At 39.8% G+C, this 19,349-nt stretch overlaps 1 protein-coding gene across 1 annotated transcript in view; it reads right to left on the bottom strand.

Moving 5' to 3' along the window:
- Positions 1-19,349, bottom strand: part of TTC29 (tetratricopeptide repeat domain 29) — a 301,858-nt gene that overhangs the window by 132,433 nt on the left and 150,076 nt on the right. Inside the window, exon 9 of the mRNA XM_030887202.2 lies at positions 7,834-7,957. Coding sequence (XP_030743062.2) covers positions 7,834-7,957 — 124 coding nt within the window. The remainder of the gene's footprint in view (positions 1-7,833; positions 7,958-19,349) is intronic.

Genomic DNA, 19,349 nt, shown 5'->3' with positions numbered 1-19,349 from the left:
GATGTACATTGGTACAGATAGAAAATGGAAACACAGGGAATACAGGACAGATGACTCCTTCAGGACCAGTGGTGAGAGTGGCGATGGCTGGAGGGTGGAAGGAATGTGGGGTAGAAAGGGGGAACCGATTACAAGGATCTACATATAGCCTCCTCCCTGGAGGATGGACAGCAGAGAAGAGGAGGGGTGGGGAGATGGCGGACAGTATAACATATGACAAAATAATAATAATTTATGAATTATGGAAGGTTCATGAGGGAGGAGGGAGTTGGGAGGGAGGGGCAAAATGAGGAGCCGATATTAAGGGCTCAAGTGGAGTGCAAATGTTTTGAGAATGATGAGGGCAACAAATGTACATATGTGCTTGACACAATGGATGTATGTATGGATTGTGATAAAAATTGTAAGAGCCCCCAATAAAATTATTTTTAAAAAAGTACAAAAAAAAAAGCAATAATGAGTGTAGCAATACCAGGAGGGGAAGGGGGAATGTGGGGCCAGAAACAGAAAACCAACTACAATGATCGATGTATATAACCCCTCCCTCTCAGGGGGACGAACAACAGAAATGTGGGCAAAGGGAGACAGTAGATGGTAAGATAAGAAAATAATAATAATTTAAAATTTATCAAGGGTCCATGAGGGTGGGAGGGTGGGAGGTTGGGGAAGGAAAAAAGAGGAGCTAATACCTAAGGCTCAAGTCGAAAGAAAATGTTTTGAAAATGATGATGGCAACATGTGTTTGATAACAAAAAATGTGTTTGATTAAAAAATGTGTTTGATACAATTGATGTATGGATATAAGAGCTGTAAGAGCCTTGCCCCAAATGATTTATTAATAAAAAATTTAAAAATCTGAGTTGTAAAATGTCTGATACCTTTTGAAACCCTACTGTCAATAACCATTTAACAGTCAGAGTCTGTTTTAAAAGTGGATCGCTTCACTTAGGGAAATAACTGGGGAGAGTCACCGAACTGTAAATAGAACGTGTCTTTAACCATTATAGTAACAAATCAAGCTTTGTTTTGAGGTTTACCATGCAATAAAAAACCTGTTATAATATTACCTACTTGATTTGGGAGCCCTGGTGGTGGTGTGGCGATGTGTTGGGCTGTGATCCACATGGTCAGCAGTTGGAAACCACCAGCAGCTCCGTGGGAGAAAGACTGGGCTTTCGAAGCCGGTCAACAGTTATAGCCTTGGAACCCCACAGGGGGTCGCTGTGAGTCAGCACTGACTCGATGGCAGTGAGTTTGTGTAAGTTTGGGTTAATGATGCTTCTGCTAGTGGCCCTCGAGTCGATTCTGAGTAATGGCAACAGGGTGTGTGCAGAATTCTGCTTTTCAAGGCTGTACCTTCTGGCAGCAGACTCCAAGACTTGTCTTCTGAGGTAATTCCGGGTGGGTTTGAACTCGTGTTATAACTCCTAACCCTTAAATAAAGCCTAGCGTTTACCTTTTGGTGCCACCCTGAGACCTTACTACTTGATTATTTATCAGAGTTCACCTACGATTTTAAAATATAAAGGATCACTAAGAAAATATAAAGGATCACTAAGGCATATTAATCAATTTATACATATGAAGGATGTCATTAAAGGTGGATACACCTGGCATCTCCACACTTTTTTATCCAGCATAGGGTAAACTGATGAAAACTACCTTTTGACAGTTGACACAGCTTTGGGGTTTCATTTCATGTCTCTAGCCTTTTGATATTAAACACTTCTTTAAGAATTATAAATCAGGGAATAAAATACATATTGATGAGATACAAACTCTTGGCAGAAAAGTTTAAAAAATGCAAGCATAAAAATATTATTACTCAGAAAGATTCATTATTGTATTTCTCTTATAATTACTGTAAGTAGAAAGGCATAGGCTGATATTCAACATCCTTGCTATAATAAAAGATGGAGTTTGAGTTCTCATTTGGTGGTAGAATATAATGATTTGTGCTTTTTGTACTTCTGTTTGAAGATCAATCCCCCAACAAAACCAACCTTCCCCCCACAAACTATACATTTTCATCAGGAATGCAGTTGTCCCCCTATAAGATAAGCTACTCCACTAGACTGTCAGCACCAAGAAGTTATGGGGTTTATCTATTTGTTTTCTAAAACTACCGTATCCTGAAAAGTACACAAAAGTGATCATAAACCAATGATAGAGCTGTCCACTGAGGCACAGGGCCATGCTGCAGAGACAAGGCCGGGAGGTTGGGGGGGGCAGGGATTGCAGCAAAAGGAAAGACTTAGGGGGAGCTGGCAACAGAGAGGGAGGGTAGAAGGAAGACTGGAAACAAAGACAGCAGCCATCTAAGTGAGGTGTCAACATAGTCCATGTGGAAGAAGCACACCAGCCTGTGTGATCCAAGGATTATAAAATCTAGTTCTGAAGCAGGGGATGGTATCGGAGCTTAAATTCTGAACACTCCGTTTGAAGAAGGTTACGGGTGGCAGCAGAAGTCCAGACTCCATTTGCAGGCTCCTCATGGACTAAGCCTCCAGTGAATCCCCTCGGAACATGGTCCAGAGATGGGAGCAGCCTTGCTAGCAGACAGAGAACATTATAAAGTCAATTATGGCAAATGTAGTTAGGTTAAAATGTAATACCCTATCATTTGATTTCTTTTTGACATGTTTTAAAGTTATTTCAGTTTTTAATATTTTCTGCTTTAAGATATGTAAAGCATGTCTTTTTGATTGATGCTTTTAAATGTTTTGTTTAGTAATTGCTATTTCTTATGTTTCCCATTTATGTTTTGTATGAATTTATGTATGAGAAATCCAGAATAGGTAGATCTATAGAGACAGTAATTGGATTGATAATTACTTAAGGGAATAGCAGGGGAGTATGGAGGGAAAGTGGGGGCTGACTACAATGAGCATGAGAAGCAAACGTTCTGAAATTGATTGCAGTCATGATTGCGTAAATCTTCATATGAATGTATGACTCAAGTGTATGCTATGCGAGGTATATGCCAATAAAAGTATAATTAAAAAAGAACCATTTTTACTGGACAATAGTCACTCCAAAAGTTACATAGGACACTACTTAGGGGGCAGTGAGAATGATTGTACTTCTTGAAGAACGCAATGTCCCTGCGTAGTGCAGGTAGAAATGGTTGAATTTCTGTATGCGCTGCTGTGTATACTCTCCCCAAACCCACAAAAACCTGGGCGGATGGGGAGGGAGTGAGCAAGAGCAAGATAAGGAAAGGCCCGTGTGTGTGTGTGTGTGTGTGTGTGTGTGTGTAGGGGGTCGGTGGTTGGGGAGGAAGGTAATGGTGGGAGACAAGGGAGCCAGCTGTGTCAGGAAGGAGAGATGAAAGACGGTGAGAGGCCCAAAGAAAAGAACATTAAAAGACTGCGAGTTTGAAGATAAGGAGAGAGTGAGCAACAGGGGGGAATAAGAAAGAAAAGTGAAATATCCTGTTTGCAATCTTTTTCCATAACGCAAACGAGAGAATTATTAGTTCCATACATTCAAATCAGTTCAAATTCAAAAACCTCAATGTTTTAGAAATCATCAAAATTAATTTTAAGGCAAAGGGTAGAAAAATGCACTGGCTGTGAGATTTGATTTGAATATCACGGTCACATAGAAGCTTTGAGCCCTGAAGCACTGACTCTCTAGACAGGAGATAAAAATGATAAGAGCCAAGCTAACCCTTACCTGTATAGCACATGGAGCCACATGAGTTAGAATCGAATCATGGCAAAGATAGCAGCCAAACAGCACTTATGTCCCAGCAGGCAAGTGTCTAAATAGTTTACATGTCTTCATTCTATCATCATCACTACTTCATGAACCCAGAAAATGAAGTACAGTCACGTGACTGAGGTCACAGATTTAATTTTTATTACTTGGGATTTAATACATATATCATTCTATATTTCAAGCACGTCAAGTAGAATTGTCCAATTGTTACCACACTCAGTTTCCAAACATTCCTTTTCTACATGCTTGGTCTCCTTTACAGCTTCTTCCTTTCACCAGCCCCACCCCAATGCACTCCCCCACCCCCTGAGCCCCGACTTCCACCTGCTGTCTCCATAGGTTCATCAATCCTGGGTTTCATACACCGACACATGGAAAAGCATATAACACACTTTCAAGAGGGCGCTCTCCATGGACATAATACCTCTACAATACAACCTAATATGAACAAGCAAAAACCAAACCAAACAATACAAACCAAAAATACAGAAAAATTTGGAAAACCAGATCAGGTCCAGCCTGTATCATGGGGGGTGTGGCAGGGTGTGTGTGTGGTGGAATCTACTGACAGTTTTAACTGTTCAAGCAGATTTATGCCTTTGATCTTCTGTACTCCTCTCTCCCAAGTACTCTGTGTCATGACCACTTTCCTCCCATCCTTCAATTTTAGAGATGGGGAATTCTTTGGAGACTTATTTCCTATGCAGTTCCACAAATGAACCTTGGGCTCCCACTGTCATCCATCGCCTTCTGCACACCGGATTCTCACAATTTAGGCTCTGATACGGATCCCTCTTTCAACTTGGAATTACTGTATATGGATTCCAACCCTTTGTTGACTGATGTTTGTTTCTTCCATGTGGACTTATTTGACATCTCAGTTAGATGGCTGCTTGTTTGAAGACAAGCCCTTTAAGACCCCAGGTGTGATTTTAAAAAAATACTTTTTATTGGGGGAATCTTACATCTATCACAATCCATACATTCCTCCAGTGTGTCATGCACATTTGCACATATGCTGCCATCATCATTTTCAAAGCATTCTCTTTCCACTTGAGCCCCTAATATCAGCTCCCCATTTCTTCCCCACCCTCCTTCACAAACACTTGAAAAAGTTATAGATTATTTTTTCCCAAATCTTACAGTGTCCTCTGTCGCCCCTTACCCACTTGTCCATTATTCGTCCCCCTGGGATGGGGTTCTAGTTTGATCCTTGTAATTGGTTCCCTCTTTCTCCCCACACCCTTCCCTAATCCTCCTGGTATCTGTACTCTCTTTGTTGGCCTGAGGGGTTTATCTATCCTGGATTCCCTGTGTCACGGGCGCTTGTCTGTAGCAGTGTGCGTGTTCTGGTCTAATCTGATTTGTAAGGTAGAAGTGAGGTCATGATAGTGGGTTGTAGGAAGCACCAAAGAACTAGAGGAAAGTTGTGTGTTTCATCGGTGCTATACTGCACCCTGACTGGCTCATCTCTTCCCTGTGACTCCTCTGTGAGGGGATGTCCAATTGTCTACAGATGGGCATTGGGACTCCACTCCATGCTCCCACCCCTTGGGTATGGTTTTATCCTGGGTCTTAGATGCCTGATAACTGATCCCATGGACACCTCGTGATCACACAGGCTGGTGTGCTTCTTCCATGAGGGCTTTGCTGTTGTGACCAGGCACTATCAATTCTTTGCCACGTTTTGCTATATAGCACCTGTATTTTCTGTGTTCCCTTCCCAAGGGCGAGTATTGAGCAGGGTCATGATGTAAGAACTAATTGTTCTTAAGTTGGAGCTAGGATTTAGTGAGAGCCCCAAACTCATTCCTGGATCTATGCTTCCCCCGCCCCCTTTTAATTTGCTGTAACATGGGAGTTTAATGCATACGTCATATCATTCCATAGTTCGTCAAACAGAATTGTGCAATTGCTACCATAATCAGTCTCCAAATCTACTTTTCCTTCCTGGACTCCTTGACATCATCTCCCTTTTATCCCCTTCACCCCTCTATATCCCCTCTCTCTGTAAGACCCTTGTTCTATTTGCTTTCCCTATAGGCGCAAAGTCCCTGGATTTCATCTAGCAAAAAAAAACAAACAGAAAAACAACCCAACTTTAAGTGCCCCCAAATGATAACACATCTCTGAGATACACCCTCATATGAACAAGCATAAGCAAAGTAAAACAGAATGTCCATCACAGGACTGCTAGAGTAATACATATCTTAATACAGCATATTGGGCATTGATATAGCAAGACCTTGTTTGTCCACCAACCAACAGCACCCCACTCTTGCTACAGTGTCTTCTGCTTCCTCAGACCCATGCATTTTGCAACTGAAGTCCCCAGTGTATGAGTGTGTCTGAGGTAGAGTCTAGTGTACCCAGCCAAGTTCCCATTTATGGGGTCTGACCGACTCAGCCTCTAGAGTAAGACAGCACGCTGAAGATCCAGGTTTCAGTGTCCCAGCATTCCAGGGCTCCTGGCCTGAGTTCCTGGGGTACCTCCAGTGCCCACCTGCTGCACGCCACTAAAGATACTCCCTACCCAAAGTCCCCCCAAGCATCCTCAATCGCTCTTCCCCCCACCTGAAGGTCACCAGGTTACAGTATTGTAAGTGAAATAGCAGCTTAGTATCAGGACTACTGCTTATAATTAACAGACACAGCATCTCCAAAATAAGACTATGTATTAAAAAACCTGATCACTATTCTCATGAAGTGATAGTTCCTGTTCATGGTTGAAACAAACGCGATAAGAAAACTAAGTCCAAGGGAAAATGAGGAAAACCCCCGGACCCAGTGGCTGCCACAGAGGGCACAAATATAACAAACTTAAGGATGACACATGATTGGTCATCTCTCTTTCTTTTCTTTTGCCTTTGTTTACCATTCTTTCTATTTATTTATTTATTATCATTAAAAAATTAATTTTAGTAAATCATTTTATTGGGGCTCTTCCAGCTCTTATAACAATCTATACTTCAATTGTATCTAGCACATTTGTACATATGTTGCCATCATCATTTCTAAAACATTTTCTTTCTACTTGAGCCCTTGGTATCAGCTCCCTTTTCCCCCCTTCATCCCCCAGCCTCCCAACCTGTGAACCCTTGATAATATATAAATTATCTTATTTTCATGTCTTGCACCGTCCACGGTCTCCTTTCACCATGTTTCTGTTGTTTATCTCCCCCCACCCACCCTCGCCCCTGGGGGCGGGGAGTGTACATCGATCATTGCGATCAGTTCCTCTTTTCTCCACCTTCTCCCCCCACCGTCGCCCTTCACCCGTGGTCGGTGGTGTTTCTTTCGGTTGTATAAGAGGGTCACTATGAACCAGAGTGCACTGATGGCACCTGAAAAGCCCAAAGACATCATGACCAATAATCAATCCACAATTCTGACTCCTGGCAACGCTATATAGGATTTCCAAGATTGAAAATCTTCATAGGAGCAGTCAGCCTCATCTTTACCCTGAGGAGCTTTTGGTGAGTTTGAACTACCAACTTTGCCCTTGGCAGGTCAATAGCTAATCCACATTGCTACAAAGCTCTTTATTATAATCAATACATTTTACTAAATAATAAATGATTTCTTGAATGACACGTTTTTACTTTAGAAAATTTCCTCTTCTTTCCCTTCTCTCCCTTATAACCTATCAATTACTAAAATTCCATATTTTCTTGTGAATTACTCTTGGGATTGGTTTTTCCTCTCTTAAGTTACCTGAAGTAGTTAGCACAGCTAGATTACTACAACAAGAATTTAAAGTGAGGAAGATGAATGTAATTATAATAAAAAAAGAGCCCACGGTAATCATAAAGTTCTGTTGGATTGGAATGTTTCTCAAATCCCAAATCATTTAGAATTGGTTTTGGCTGTGACGATATTAATCAGGGTCCCTTTGTTACACCACTGGAAATTTGTGGTATCTGTCAAAGAACAAGAAAGAGGCACTCCGCTCCGCAATTACTGCTTTGTGCATCCCCTAAATCCTGTGATCCAGGGGAGGGACTCTGGGATATTTTGGAAAATACCCTGTGGGAAGATGAGGAACAAATATGAATAGAATTTTAAAACTCTGACAATTTCTCTGTAAAACCAGGAACTACCAATCCTTACCTTTTCATTGTAAATGTCTCCAAGCATTGTACTTGCTCGCACAATATTTAGGTTTTGAAAAGTGTTTCTTGCAATTTCCAGAACTTTTTTCAAGCATTTAATGGCTCCTTGAATTTCTCTTTGGCTAGAACAAAGAACATTGAAAAGCGTTGGGCTACAATCTTAGCGTCATGGTGAAAAAATAGTACGAGTTTTTGCTTTAGAAAAATAAGGAGATTCATGGTGTGAATATTAAACACATGGGGGACTTGTCCTTGTAGGAGAACACAGTGAGTCAGCACTTAAACCTTCCAGCTCTTCCGCATTGTTTGTGGGAACACCAAACCACGGAGTTTGCTTTGTGAAGTGATTTAGTAGCTCCTCAAAGTATTTTCCTCTTTATTGATTGGGAGTTAATACAAATACCATATCATTCCATAGTTCAATTACATCACACAGCAATGTACAATGATGACCACGTCAGTTTCCAAGCACTCTTTTCCTTCCTGTACTTCTCAACAACCTTTGTGTAATTCCCATGTAACCCAGACAGTCAAGAGAACAGAAAACATGTTTCCACATAGTAGCTTGGACATGAATGTTCATATAAACAGATGATATTAGCCAAGGAGCGGGATAAAATGTGGTTCATCGATACCATGGGACATTATCTATGAACAGGAATGCCAGCATACGCGGTGAAAGCAAGTCACAGCAAAGGTGAACCTTGAGAGCATACTAAAGTGAAAGACGTCAGCCACAAAAGACCACGCATTACTTGATTCTATTTACATGAACTATTCAGCAGGGCAATCCATAAGGAATTTTGATTCAGGTTCTCATGAACACGGTGGGGATTTCAAAGCATATATATATATATATATATATACACACACACACACATATATATATCTGACAAAAGAAGTGTGCCTTTTGGGCGTCAACTTTCGATTGTGAGCGACACAAAGTGCTTGGTGTGCGTATTTACAGATTCACAGATGCCTTGCTTTTGTTCTCCTAGCTTCTCCCCCGCTGCTCTTCCAGGTCCTCTTCAACTTGCAGGATGGGAGTTATCACTGTTAAGCAACTCTTCTTTCTCTCAAGACTGAACTGTCATTCTGTCCTAGTTCTTCTCTGATTCTCAATTTGCTTGCTACTTATCCAGTATCTCTCATGAACTTTGAGGTTTCGGCCTTCCCAAAGTTACCTTTTCCCACCATTCTCTTGCAGGCTTCTTCTCCCCTCTGTCTAATGGCATGCTACTAGCAATTTCATACACCACCGGCCACTCCGCAGGAGGAAGACGAGGCTGGCTGCCTCTGAAAGATTTTCAGTCTCAGAAACCCTCACGCGGGCTGATCTGCGTCAGAATCAAGTCAGTGGTGTTGAGATGGGTTTGATTTACTCCAGATCTACATTTCCAATTTCCAGGTTTCCTTAAAATGCAGTGGAGCGCAGTTCCCTCCAAGTATCTACTTTAAAGAAGTCTGATAGTATTTCTTTGATCTTTTAGTAAACCTATTCACACTATTTTGTTATAGAGCACTCAGAAGCAATTTAAGGATTCCTGTCCCCCTCGAATTTACCTATAGAAACTTTTTCTTGTTTTAAAATTGTGACTCCATTCCAACCCCCTCCTCCCCGGCTGTTTCCAACTATCAAATCTATCTTTTAAACAATGATGTGTGGTTACTGGAGCTATTTAAAGGAATAGGCCTCAAATTTAAAAAGCAATTTCAAAAGGTTCCCTTTAAACATGCAGGGGTAGATTAGAGGTAGCAACTCGCATAACCTCCCACAGTTTAATTGAGATGATATTTTTATATAAATATGTTTTGATATGTTCATAAAAAGAAGTTATTTAAAAGGCAAAATATACAAGGGTGAGTATTAGCAAGGCCTAGGTTAGAATCACAGCTTAACCTTTTTGCTGAATAACTTTGATCATATCTGTATTTTTTTTAAAGGATAATTTTATTGGGGGCTCTTATAACAATCCATACTTCAATTGTATCAATAATATTTGTACATATGTTGCCATCATTCATTTCTAAACATTTACTTTCCATTGAAACCTTGGTATCAGCTCCTTCTTTTCCCTCTCTTCCTCTCCCCCGTATCTGTATTTTTTCTCAAGTTTTAGTTTTCTTATTCTTAAAATGACCATAAAGTACCCTAAGTTTAAAAATTACATATGTATATAATGATATATACATATATACACACAAGTTGTATATACATGTATATATAATAAATATTAACATAAAGTTGAAGAGTCGATAGCAAATTATGGACGGTATTCTGTAGTACGGGAATTCTGGAACATTAAACTGTGCTCATGCTGAATCAGCATATTGACCAATAGATCATAATTCAAACAGAATAAAGGGATGTTACATTAGAATTGGGAAAAGTATGCCTCATTTGCTGTGTCCTTTTACCATATTTATGTAACCTGTGCTCAACAGATGATCTGAGAAGACTGACTCTATGAAGAATGAGGTATCTGGATTGGAGGATGACTCCAACAACCTGTGATACTCAGATGAGCATCTTACTAAAAATAAAGAGGCCTTGTTGCATTTGTGTATGAAGGTCAAAGACCACAGCCTTCAGCATGGGCTATACCGCTACATAAAGAAGACAAAAACTCTCACCACTGGATCAATAAGCAAGCGGCATCATGATAAACACAGAAAACACCGACGTGATCATGGATTTAACTTTATTTGAATCCACCATCAATACCCATGGAAGCTGCAGTCAAAAAACAAATGATCTTTTGCTTTAGAAAAATCTGCTGCAAATGGTCTCTTTAAAGTGCTAAGGCGCAGAGATGTCACTTTGAGGGTTAAAGTGTGCATGACTTAAGTCGCTGTGTTCTTAATGTCCTCATATGCATTACAAAGTGGACGACAAGTATGGAAGACTGAACGACTGTGGCTTTTGAACTATGGTGTCGGTGAAGACTACTGAAAGCACCATGTACTGCCAGCAGGACGCACACCTTGGTCTTAGAAAAGCACAGCCAGATAGTTCCTTAGACGTGAGGATGGTGGGACTGCATCTCATGTACTTTAGACATGTGACCAGGCGAGGACAGTCCTTGGAAAAGGACATTGTGCTTGGTAAAAGATAAGGCAGCAAATCAGAAGACCCTTGATGAGATGTATTGACACAATAGGTGCAACAATGGCCTCAAATAAAGCAACAAATGTGAGGGTGGGACAGGACTGGGCATGGTTTTGGTTCTGTTGGACATTAGGGGCACTCTGAATTAGAACCTGTGTTAGTCTGGGTACTTTAGAGAAACAAACCCACAGAAACTCATGTATAAGAGAGAGTTTTATATAAAGGTTAAGTGCGCATCAAGAAAACATCCCAACCCAGTGCTGCCCAAGCCCCCAAGTCCAACATTAACCCATATGTCCAACACCAATCCACAAAGTCCTCCTCCATCTCACAAAACACACTGTGACACTGACTGCAGGAGGGAAGCCGAATCAGTGAACATGTAAGCATCTCAGTGCTAGCAGGGGTCTCCACCAGGCTGCTCCAGCACCCAGGACTGCATTGGGCTAGGTCCATGCGAGTTCTCCTTGGGGATGTCTTGCAGGAAGTGAGTCTTCTCAGCTGAAGCAGGGAACTGGCTAAGGTAGCTGCACCCTGGTCCAACCATCACAAAGCAAGAGACCTGAGAACTAGAAAGGCGAGGCTCACTGAGCCATTTATCCCTCCGCCCTTCAAATAACCCCACGTGTGTTTATCGGCCAGGTTGGCACAATGAACTAACTACCTCACAACCAAACTTTAGGCACCTAAAACTAAGTACTCACTGCTACAGAGAGATTTCTTACACATAGGGACCCTTAGGACAGAGTAGAACTGCCTTTGTGGGCTTCTGAGATGACTTTTATTCACAAACCTATATAATTATAGATAGATAAATGATAGATAAAGCATATGTTATTATCATTAGGTGTAAGTGTGTGTGTGCGTGCATGCGTGCATACATGGGGAATCTCTGAAAAGTTCATGGGAAATGCCTATTAGAAAAACACTATGCATGAATTCCAATGTTTTGCACAGAAATAAATTTATACTAACTTGTCATACTATATCTGAGTCAGACTTGGTTTGAGGCATTAAGAAGAATGAGTTTGAAAAGAGCCTCTTTCTGAGCAATATGAATTCTGCTAACATTGAAGCAAGAGCAAACATCAAATTTATGGTAAAGCTTAGGAGGAAGAATAGTGGAATCATTCATGCTTTATAAAGAGTTTATGGGGGCACTTCCCGCAAATAAATAAGCAGTTTACAAATGGAAATGAGTTTTAAGAAAGGATGAGAGGACGTTAAAGATTGTGCCTACAGCTGCAAACTAACCACATCAAAATGTAAGGGAACAATTACTATTGCTCTTGCCATAATTGAAGAGGAGCAATGATTAATGACAGAAAAAATAGCCAAGACCAATCCACTATGATGGAATCAGCTCTGATTCTTAGGACCCTTTATGACACAGTAGAACTGCTCGGCGACTTTCCAGGACAAATTCCCTTATGATGTAGGAAGACTCATCTCTGTCCAGTGGAGTGGCTGGTAGGTTTGAACTGCTGGTCTGGTAGTTAGCAACACAAAACATCACCCACTACACCACAAAGGCTCTTGGCCAACACCATAGACATCTCAATTAGTTGAGCTTACACAAATTGAACTGAAAATTAAAGTTAAACACTTTCTGGTTTGGGGGTGCCAAGAGGAGAACTTTCCATGGAAATTTTTAATAAAATGGGATCAATTCTCTTGGGAGGGTTGGGAGAATTGTCATCAGAGATGACGCGGTCAGTGGCTTTCCCAGTACAATCCTGAAGACAAAGCACCATTAAAGAAATGGTCACCAAGGAGTGGAAGGCAAAACAAAAATAGACTAGCCAAGAGCAAAACTCACGGAACTGTTCCTTTGGATGCTCCAGTCATTTTGCTTGTCACTTTCTGGAGGGAGGGCCAAAGAACAATAGCATCTGCTTATTATGAGAATGTTTTGAGAAAGCTAGCTAAAGCTTTAGCAGAAAAATGCCTGGGAAAGTTTCTCCAGCAAGTCCTTCTCCACCTCAAGATAATGTTCCTGCTTATTTCTCTTCTCAAACAAGGGCAAAGTTGCAACTGTTTCCATGGAAAATCACCAGGGGTCCATCAGGCCGTCCTAATGTGGCTCTGGCGACTTCTTGTGTTATTGGTGCTTTTTATTTTCAAATTTCAGTTTTCAACAAACTTTTAAAAGTCTGGTTTGTGTGTATGTGGGTGTGTACTGTATTTTCACAAACGATGTTACCACACATGTAATGTGTGGTACACAAATGATAAGATTAAGTAAAGCATTTCTGGCATCGTACACCCATGTATATACGGTGTGTGTCTCATGATATTTCCAGAGGTGAATTTTGGCTTCATTTACCAACCCTCCCATGCTGGAGGGAAATGATATGCTTCTGCTCATTTTATTTTGCTCTGTTCATGTTCTTTAATTTCCTAATTATGTTTATGAAGAAAGTCTGAAAATGATTCTTTTGATCATAATTTCATGATACATTCGTGGTCAAGAAATCATGAACCGAGTTTGGTAGTCCTCTGGTAATTGGAAAATAAACAATCAAAACTGTGCATTTGTTTTTATTTAAGTTGATAATTATAGTGTATTAGCTCAACACTTTAATGATGTCTTCTTAGTTAAAATTGAAGTTAGCAACATAAAGTAGTTGGCATGATGTGCTTACAAAAATAGCACATGGGAGGTATGTGGTATATACATGTATATAGCAAATAACATATATTCACAAATATAGATGCTTCCATATATATATGCACTGTCATCAATTCCAACTCATAGAAACCTTATAATGACATATATGAATATTTTTCCAACTCACAGTAATAGGGTCTTAAAAATTTCTATCTACCTTTCTACCAAAAATGGAGTCAGTCAACCACAGCTATTATTTTCACCATGTCTCAGTGAAATAAAAGGTTATCACAGCCCACAGAGGCAGCTCTACCCTGTCCTATAGGGTTGTGATGAGCCAAATAAACTCGAGGCAGTGAATTCAAAGAGAGGCATTAAGAAAACTCAGGAGTATAACCAATAAAGGAAATAATATGACTTTGTAAATGAAGGAAATAATAATTAAAAATTTGACCAAGTTTGAGGATTTCAAAGGATAAACATGCATTTATCAAATTGACATTAACATTGCAGCCTATTTTCTGGACTATAATATTAAAATAAATTGATTTAAATAGGAGGCTTCTTTGCATATCACTCAAACATTTTCGGGGGAAATTATTATTGTGTGTTTTTTAAAGCTAAAATAAAGCCAGTGGAGCTTGTATATGAGGTTCAGGTTTCAAAATCTGGTATCTTTTTGGTGGAAGTACATTTTGAATTAGGTTTGGACTGCCGAGGGTTGTTGAATCACAACATATAAAACATTAAAAGAACAAAAACCCAAAAGCAACTTCAGAGAACTAGAAATACAAAATAGTATAACTGAGACTATTGCTGGGTGACTCATGTTGTCGTTTTCCTCTCACAGGAGAAATGGATCTCCACAACATCTAGAAGGATCTGAATCTTGCCCTAAAAAACAACGCTGCATAAGAGTCTTTCTCTTGTAAACTATATGCACTCTGCAGTCAACGTTCAGTTCTCTACCCCATCAAAGTCCATACAGCATCTGAATACCAACATTTTGTGCTGGTTAAATGGTCTTCAAAGTTAAAAGTTAGCGGTGGGTTGTGAAGCCAATCTTCCTTTGGAAAGGAGACAAATATCAAATATTTTCTTACCGAATGGCTACAGATTATTTGTATAAGTTAAAGGACAAGGTTAACATGTTAGACAAATATTAATTCCAGTTTTCTATATGCAGTGCACAGGTGCCACTTGAACAGCATATTATATGGGATAATCATTAAATTCATTCAACCAGACCTCAGAGAGTTAAAAACATATATTCTGAGGAAGAGGACGCCTCGGTCCAAAGAATGAGAATGAAATAGTGCAGACCATTTGTGTATCAAGGTGATTCCAATTTCCAACTGGGAAAACAGGGCTGTTAACACCCACATCCCCCGACAAGTCTCCAATTATGTATATCACACTTGGCCTACTGTTTGCTGTAGAAGTAATCAATAACGGATGTGGTTGAGCGAACATAGATTTTGGTTGAACCAATGCATGAAAACTTAATCACTTACTCAGAGAGAAGAAATCAAATAGAGCAGAGATGAAACAGCCACCCAGGGGGTTGCTGATTGCGCCACCAAGTTTGTGGGCCACAGATGAAAGTAATAAGGGCAAATGGAATCAGGGACAGGAGAAAATGTAAAAAGCTGATCTTAATTTCATGAATTCATAGAAATGTTTTGATGTATTTTTTTGGGGGGGGTTGTCTTAAAACATTTTTTTAAAGGAAATTTCGCCTCAAAGACTGGATGTTCCCCTTTAAAGAATATATGGAAATTACCAGGGCATGCCATTTCTCTCAAGCAAAAAGAAATTAATTTTCAGTTATAACAGGAAGGTAATTTTCACACTTGAAACTTTGTACTGATTGATTTAAAGATCTCTGTTGTGTAAAAGCTTTCTAGGAAATAATTTAACCCTAGTTCATGAGAAAATTTACAATAGGTACGGGCTAAACCTACTATATCTTGAACCTCTCATTCCGTCTTCCCCCAAATTCTTTTAAAAAGTAATCACGGTTATGCTTGTGATATTTTTTTCAGTAAGTCAGGGGATGAAAATGACGCCATAAGGAAAATGGGGGCTGTCCCTCTTTCTCTAATTATTCTATTTGAATAAATATATACTAATATTTTGTGATTTCTTAATTTGGTTTACCTTTTCTTTGTGAGCCATAATACTGTTTGGGAACATTTTGGGCTTTTATTATTGTCACGAGGCGATTGGTACAATTATTTCAGAATATCAACTTTATTTCCCTCCATGTTGGGAAAAAATGCTGTTTAAATCATGTGTAATTACTATTATTCACACAAATATCAAGAATAGTGAACCTTCTCACTATGAAAGCCTTCATCAATAACTCTTTCAACACCAGCACCAGTCTAGTAATACCAAATGGGCAACTCTTTATTACCAAGTCCTCAGTCTTGAAGGAATGTGGTGTATTTTCAATTGAAGGCTCAGTGTAAATTCTTATAACCATTTTAGGCGCCTCTAGCCTTAGATTTTATTCACCTTTCATGCATGCTCAGCTGATGGCCTTAGACACACACTTAGCCTAGACTGGCTATCCTCTTACATTTCCCTTAAAGAGATAAAATATGTTTATAGAGAGAGGGCTACCATTAGTGAAACTTGTGCACAGGTTAGGAAAAAGAGATTTAGAGGGGATGCTAGCCTCAAACGCAGCTTGATTTATTTCACAGCTGCCACCACCATAATTTCCTCTATTTTGCCTGCGCTCTGTTTCTTGTTGCTACTAACCCGAGAAAGACAGTTCAGGGCTACAAACAGAACAGCTTTGTAAATATGTTGTCATTAGGTGCTGAGGAGCAGGTACACACTTACAGCGAGTGACCCTTTGCACAACAGACCGAAACCCTGATGGGTTCCAGGCCATCCTCACAGGCAGTGCTGTGTTTTAATCCATTGTTGTAGCCACTGTTGAAAGTCTTCCTCTTTTGCACTGCCCCGTTCCTGTAGCAAGAATGACGTCCCTGTCTAGGACTGGTACCTCCTAATGACATGTCCAAAAAATGTGAGATCTACACGGGGACTTCAAAAAGTTTGGGAAAATCCTGTTATAATTTCCTTTTCCTACATAATTTTGGCCTCCTAATATCTATCTGTTTGCCTGCCTGTCTACCTACCTACCTACCTACCTACCTACCTACCTACCTACCTAAACTACCTACCTACCTAACCTACCTACCTACCTAGGGATCTGTCTGTTATCTATCTGTCTCAAAAAATGTTAAGATTTAAGGTGAATTTTTCTAAAAATGACACAAATCTATACCAAAGCATTTGGAGGATTTAATGCACACGATTTGTTTAGGCTGTGCAGATATGCAGGGCATTACTGTATAAAACTTTTGATTGTCAACCATCTGGTTGTCAGTGGGTCATACTCCTGGGTTATTTTTTCACTAACGGTGACAGAATATTCTGAAGTCTGACAGTCTTCTGAGTGTACCCTCATGACTGGTGACAACACTGTGACTGGAATGGCAGACTTGGGTTGGATAGCTTACTGGGACCCTGGAGCAAATCCCCCTGTGACCTCAGAAGCAGCATGTCTTGAATGTTCTCTTTCATGGCATACCATTATAAATATTAGAGCCCACATGCATCATATAAATCACTGATGGTTTAATTGATACTTTAGTAGATGAGAAATTCTGGAATGCAGTTCGTTTCCTCCATGATATGCTTGTTCCAAGGACACTGCTAGGTGGTTGGGAGCACTGGGACAGAGTGATACCTCTTTTCTACCCAAACCATGCCCTACATAAATACAGAGCTAGATACGTTTACCTGTATCCTTTCCCACTCTTCCATCCCCAATAATACTAAAGCAGCAACACGGACATATTACACTGTCTGTCTTCATTGCTGAAGTGTACCAGATGTTTGGTTGACTTTCACTGTGGTTTGGACAGCTTAGATTTGAAATTCAAATCCTGGGGCAGAGGCTAAAATATGCCAGATGAGACACAAATTTCACAGATGAACCTTCTTCAAAGACAACCTTATGTCTGCAAAAGTCTCAAACATAATTATGAGGGTCATGAATTGCATCTGGCAGTGGAGTTCATATCAATGTGCTGTGGAGACTATTCTTTGGTGTGAAAGGTCATTCTCACTCAAAAAACCCAAAAACAAACCACTTCCATTGAGTCAAATACGACTCGTAGTGGCCCTATAGCACAGAGTGGAACTGCTTCTGTGGGCTGTAGTCTGTAAATCTTTACAGGAGGAGGAAGCCTTATGTCTAACCCCTGGAGTGGATGGCAGGTTTGAACATGTAGTTAGCAAGCAACCCATTGGGTAAGCCACTATATCACCGAGGTTACTCAAATTTAAATACTTAAGGTGATTTGTTTAGTGATAAAAAGTAATTATTGAATCCTGGAACATCAGGACATCAGAGAAGTGACACTCTGGCATCAATAACCAAAAGGGTATTCCAACATTTATAGTATGCGCTCAATAAATGTTTATGAAACAAAGCATTTGTCCTTGAAGTTTTATCTCTAATTCTTTAGGGTCACAATTGGAATTTTATTTATAAAAACTGTTTTATACATATTGATTTGATACTGATACAGTATTATTAATTAAGGTCCATAGTTTATATTAAGATTTACTCTGTATGGTAGGGTTTCTAAATTAAAAAAAATTTTTTTACAACAACAACAATCTAGATAGGAAACAGAGGGTTTTTGTTCATGTTTATACATGAACCTGGGATTAGCGTTACCTCTGTCTGACTCCCAGGTCTTCACTTAGTGTGTGTGTTTAATTAATAAGAAAAAATGTTGTAGAGAATATATACACAGCAAAGCATACATCAATTCAACTCTTTATACATCCATCCAATAGGTTTTGATAAATAGACAATGTCATATATCCACCATAATAGTACCACACAGAATAGTTTCACTGCCCGTAAAATGTCTTGTGCTCTATCTGCTCATTCCTCTTCCCCGCCCCTTGCTGGTGTTTTCATAGGATTTATAGTATTGCCAAATAGCCTCAGGGCACAACAGTTAAGAGCTCCGAGGTCAACAATTTGAACTCACCAGTGGGCACTTTGGAGAAAGATGCGGCAGTGTGCTCCCATCACGAGGATCAACGTGGAAACCATATGGGACAGGTCTACTCTGTTCTAAGCCCCTATGAGTTGTAATCAACTCAAAGGCAAAGGCTTACAGTTCTGTTTGGGTTCAAACCTCATATAATTGGAATCATGGAGTATATAGCCTTTTCAGACTGGCTTATTTCACTTGGGAATATGCATTTAAGTTTGTTCCAAGTATTTTCATAATTTAAAAGCTTATATCTTTTTACCACTAAATCACACAGTCCGCTGTATGGGCGTACCACAGTTCCTTATCCATTCACCTAGTGAAGAGCATCTTAGTTGCTTCCAATGCTTGTCAATTATAAATACAAATGTTCATGTGAAGGTTTTTGTGATATTTTAAGCACTGCTATTATATTCACAGTACTTATGAAGAAAAGTCAAAAAGCATTACTGTAACAGCATAGAAATATTTATTAACCAAAAACATTAAAACGTGTAGCTATTGTTTCTGAATGTATTTTCCATCTAGGTCTAAACACTTCTGAATGCAATGTTTCCATCTCTCTAACCCTCCTCTGAAGAAGTCTGCTCTCTTTGATTTACACCACATCAAAATGGCAGTTTGGAAATCCTGGAGCAACTCAAACTATGTTTCTTGAACATCAGTCTCCAAGACCTGGAGCAGGGGTCCTCAACCTA

The sequence above is a fragment of the Echinops telfairi genome, unplaced genomic scaffold, assembly GCF_000313985.2.
Source record: "Echinops telfairi isolate 266 unplaced genomic scaffold, ASM31398v2 ScPeMD7_5868;HRSCAF=6743_1, whole genome shotgun sequence".
Taxonomy (NCBI): Eukaryota; Metazoa; Chordata; class Mammalia; order Afrosoricida; family Tenrecidae; genus Echinops; species Echinops telfairi.
This window is presented reverse-complemented; position numbering and strand designations above follow the sequence as displayed.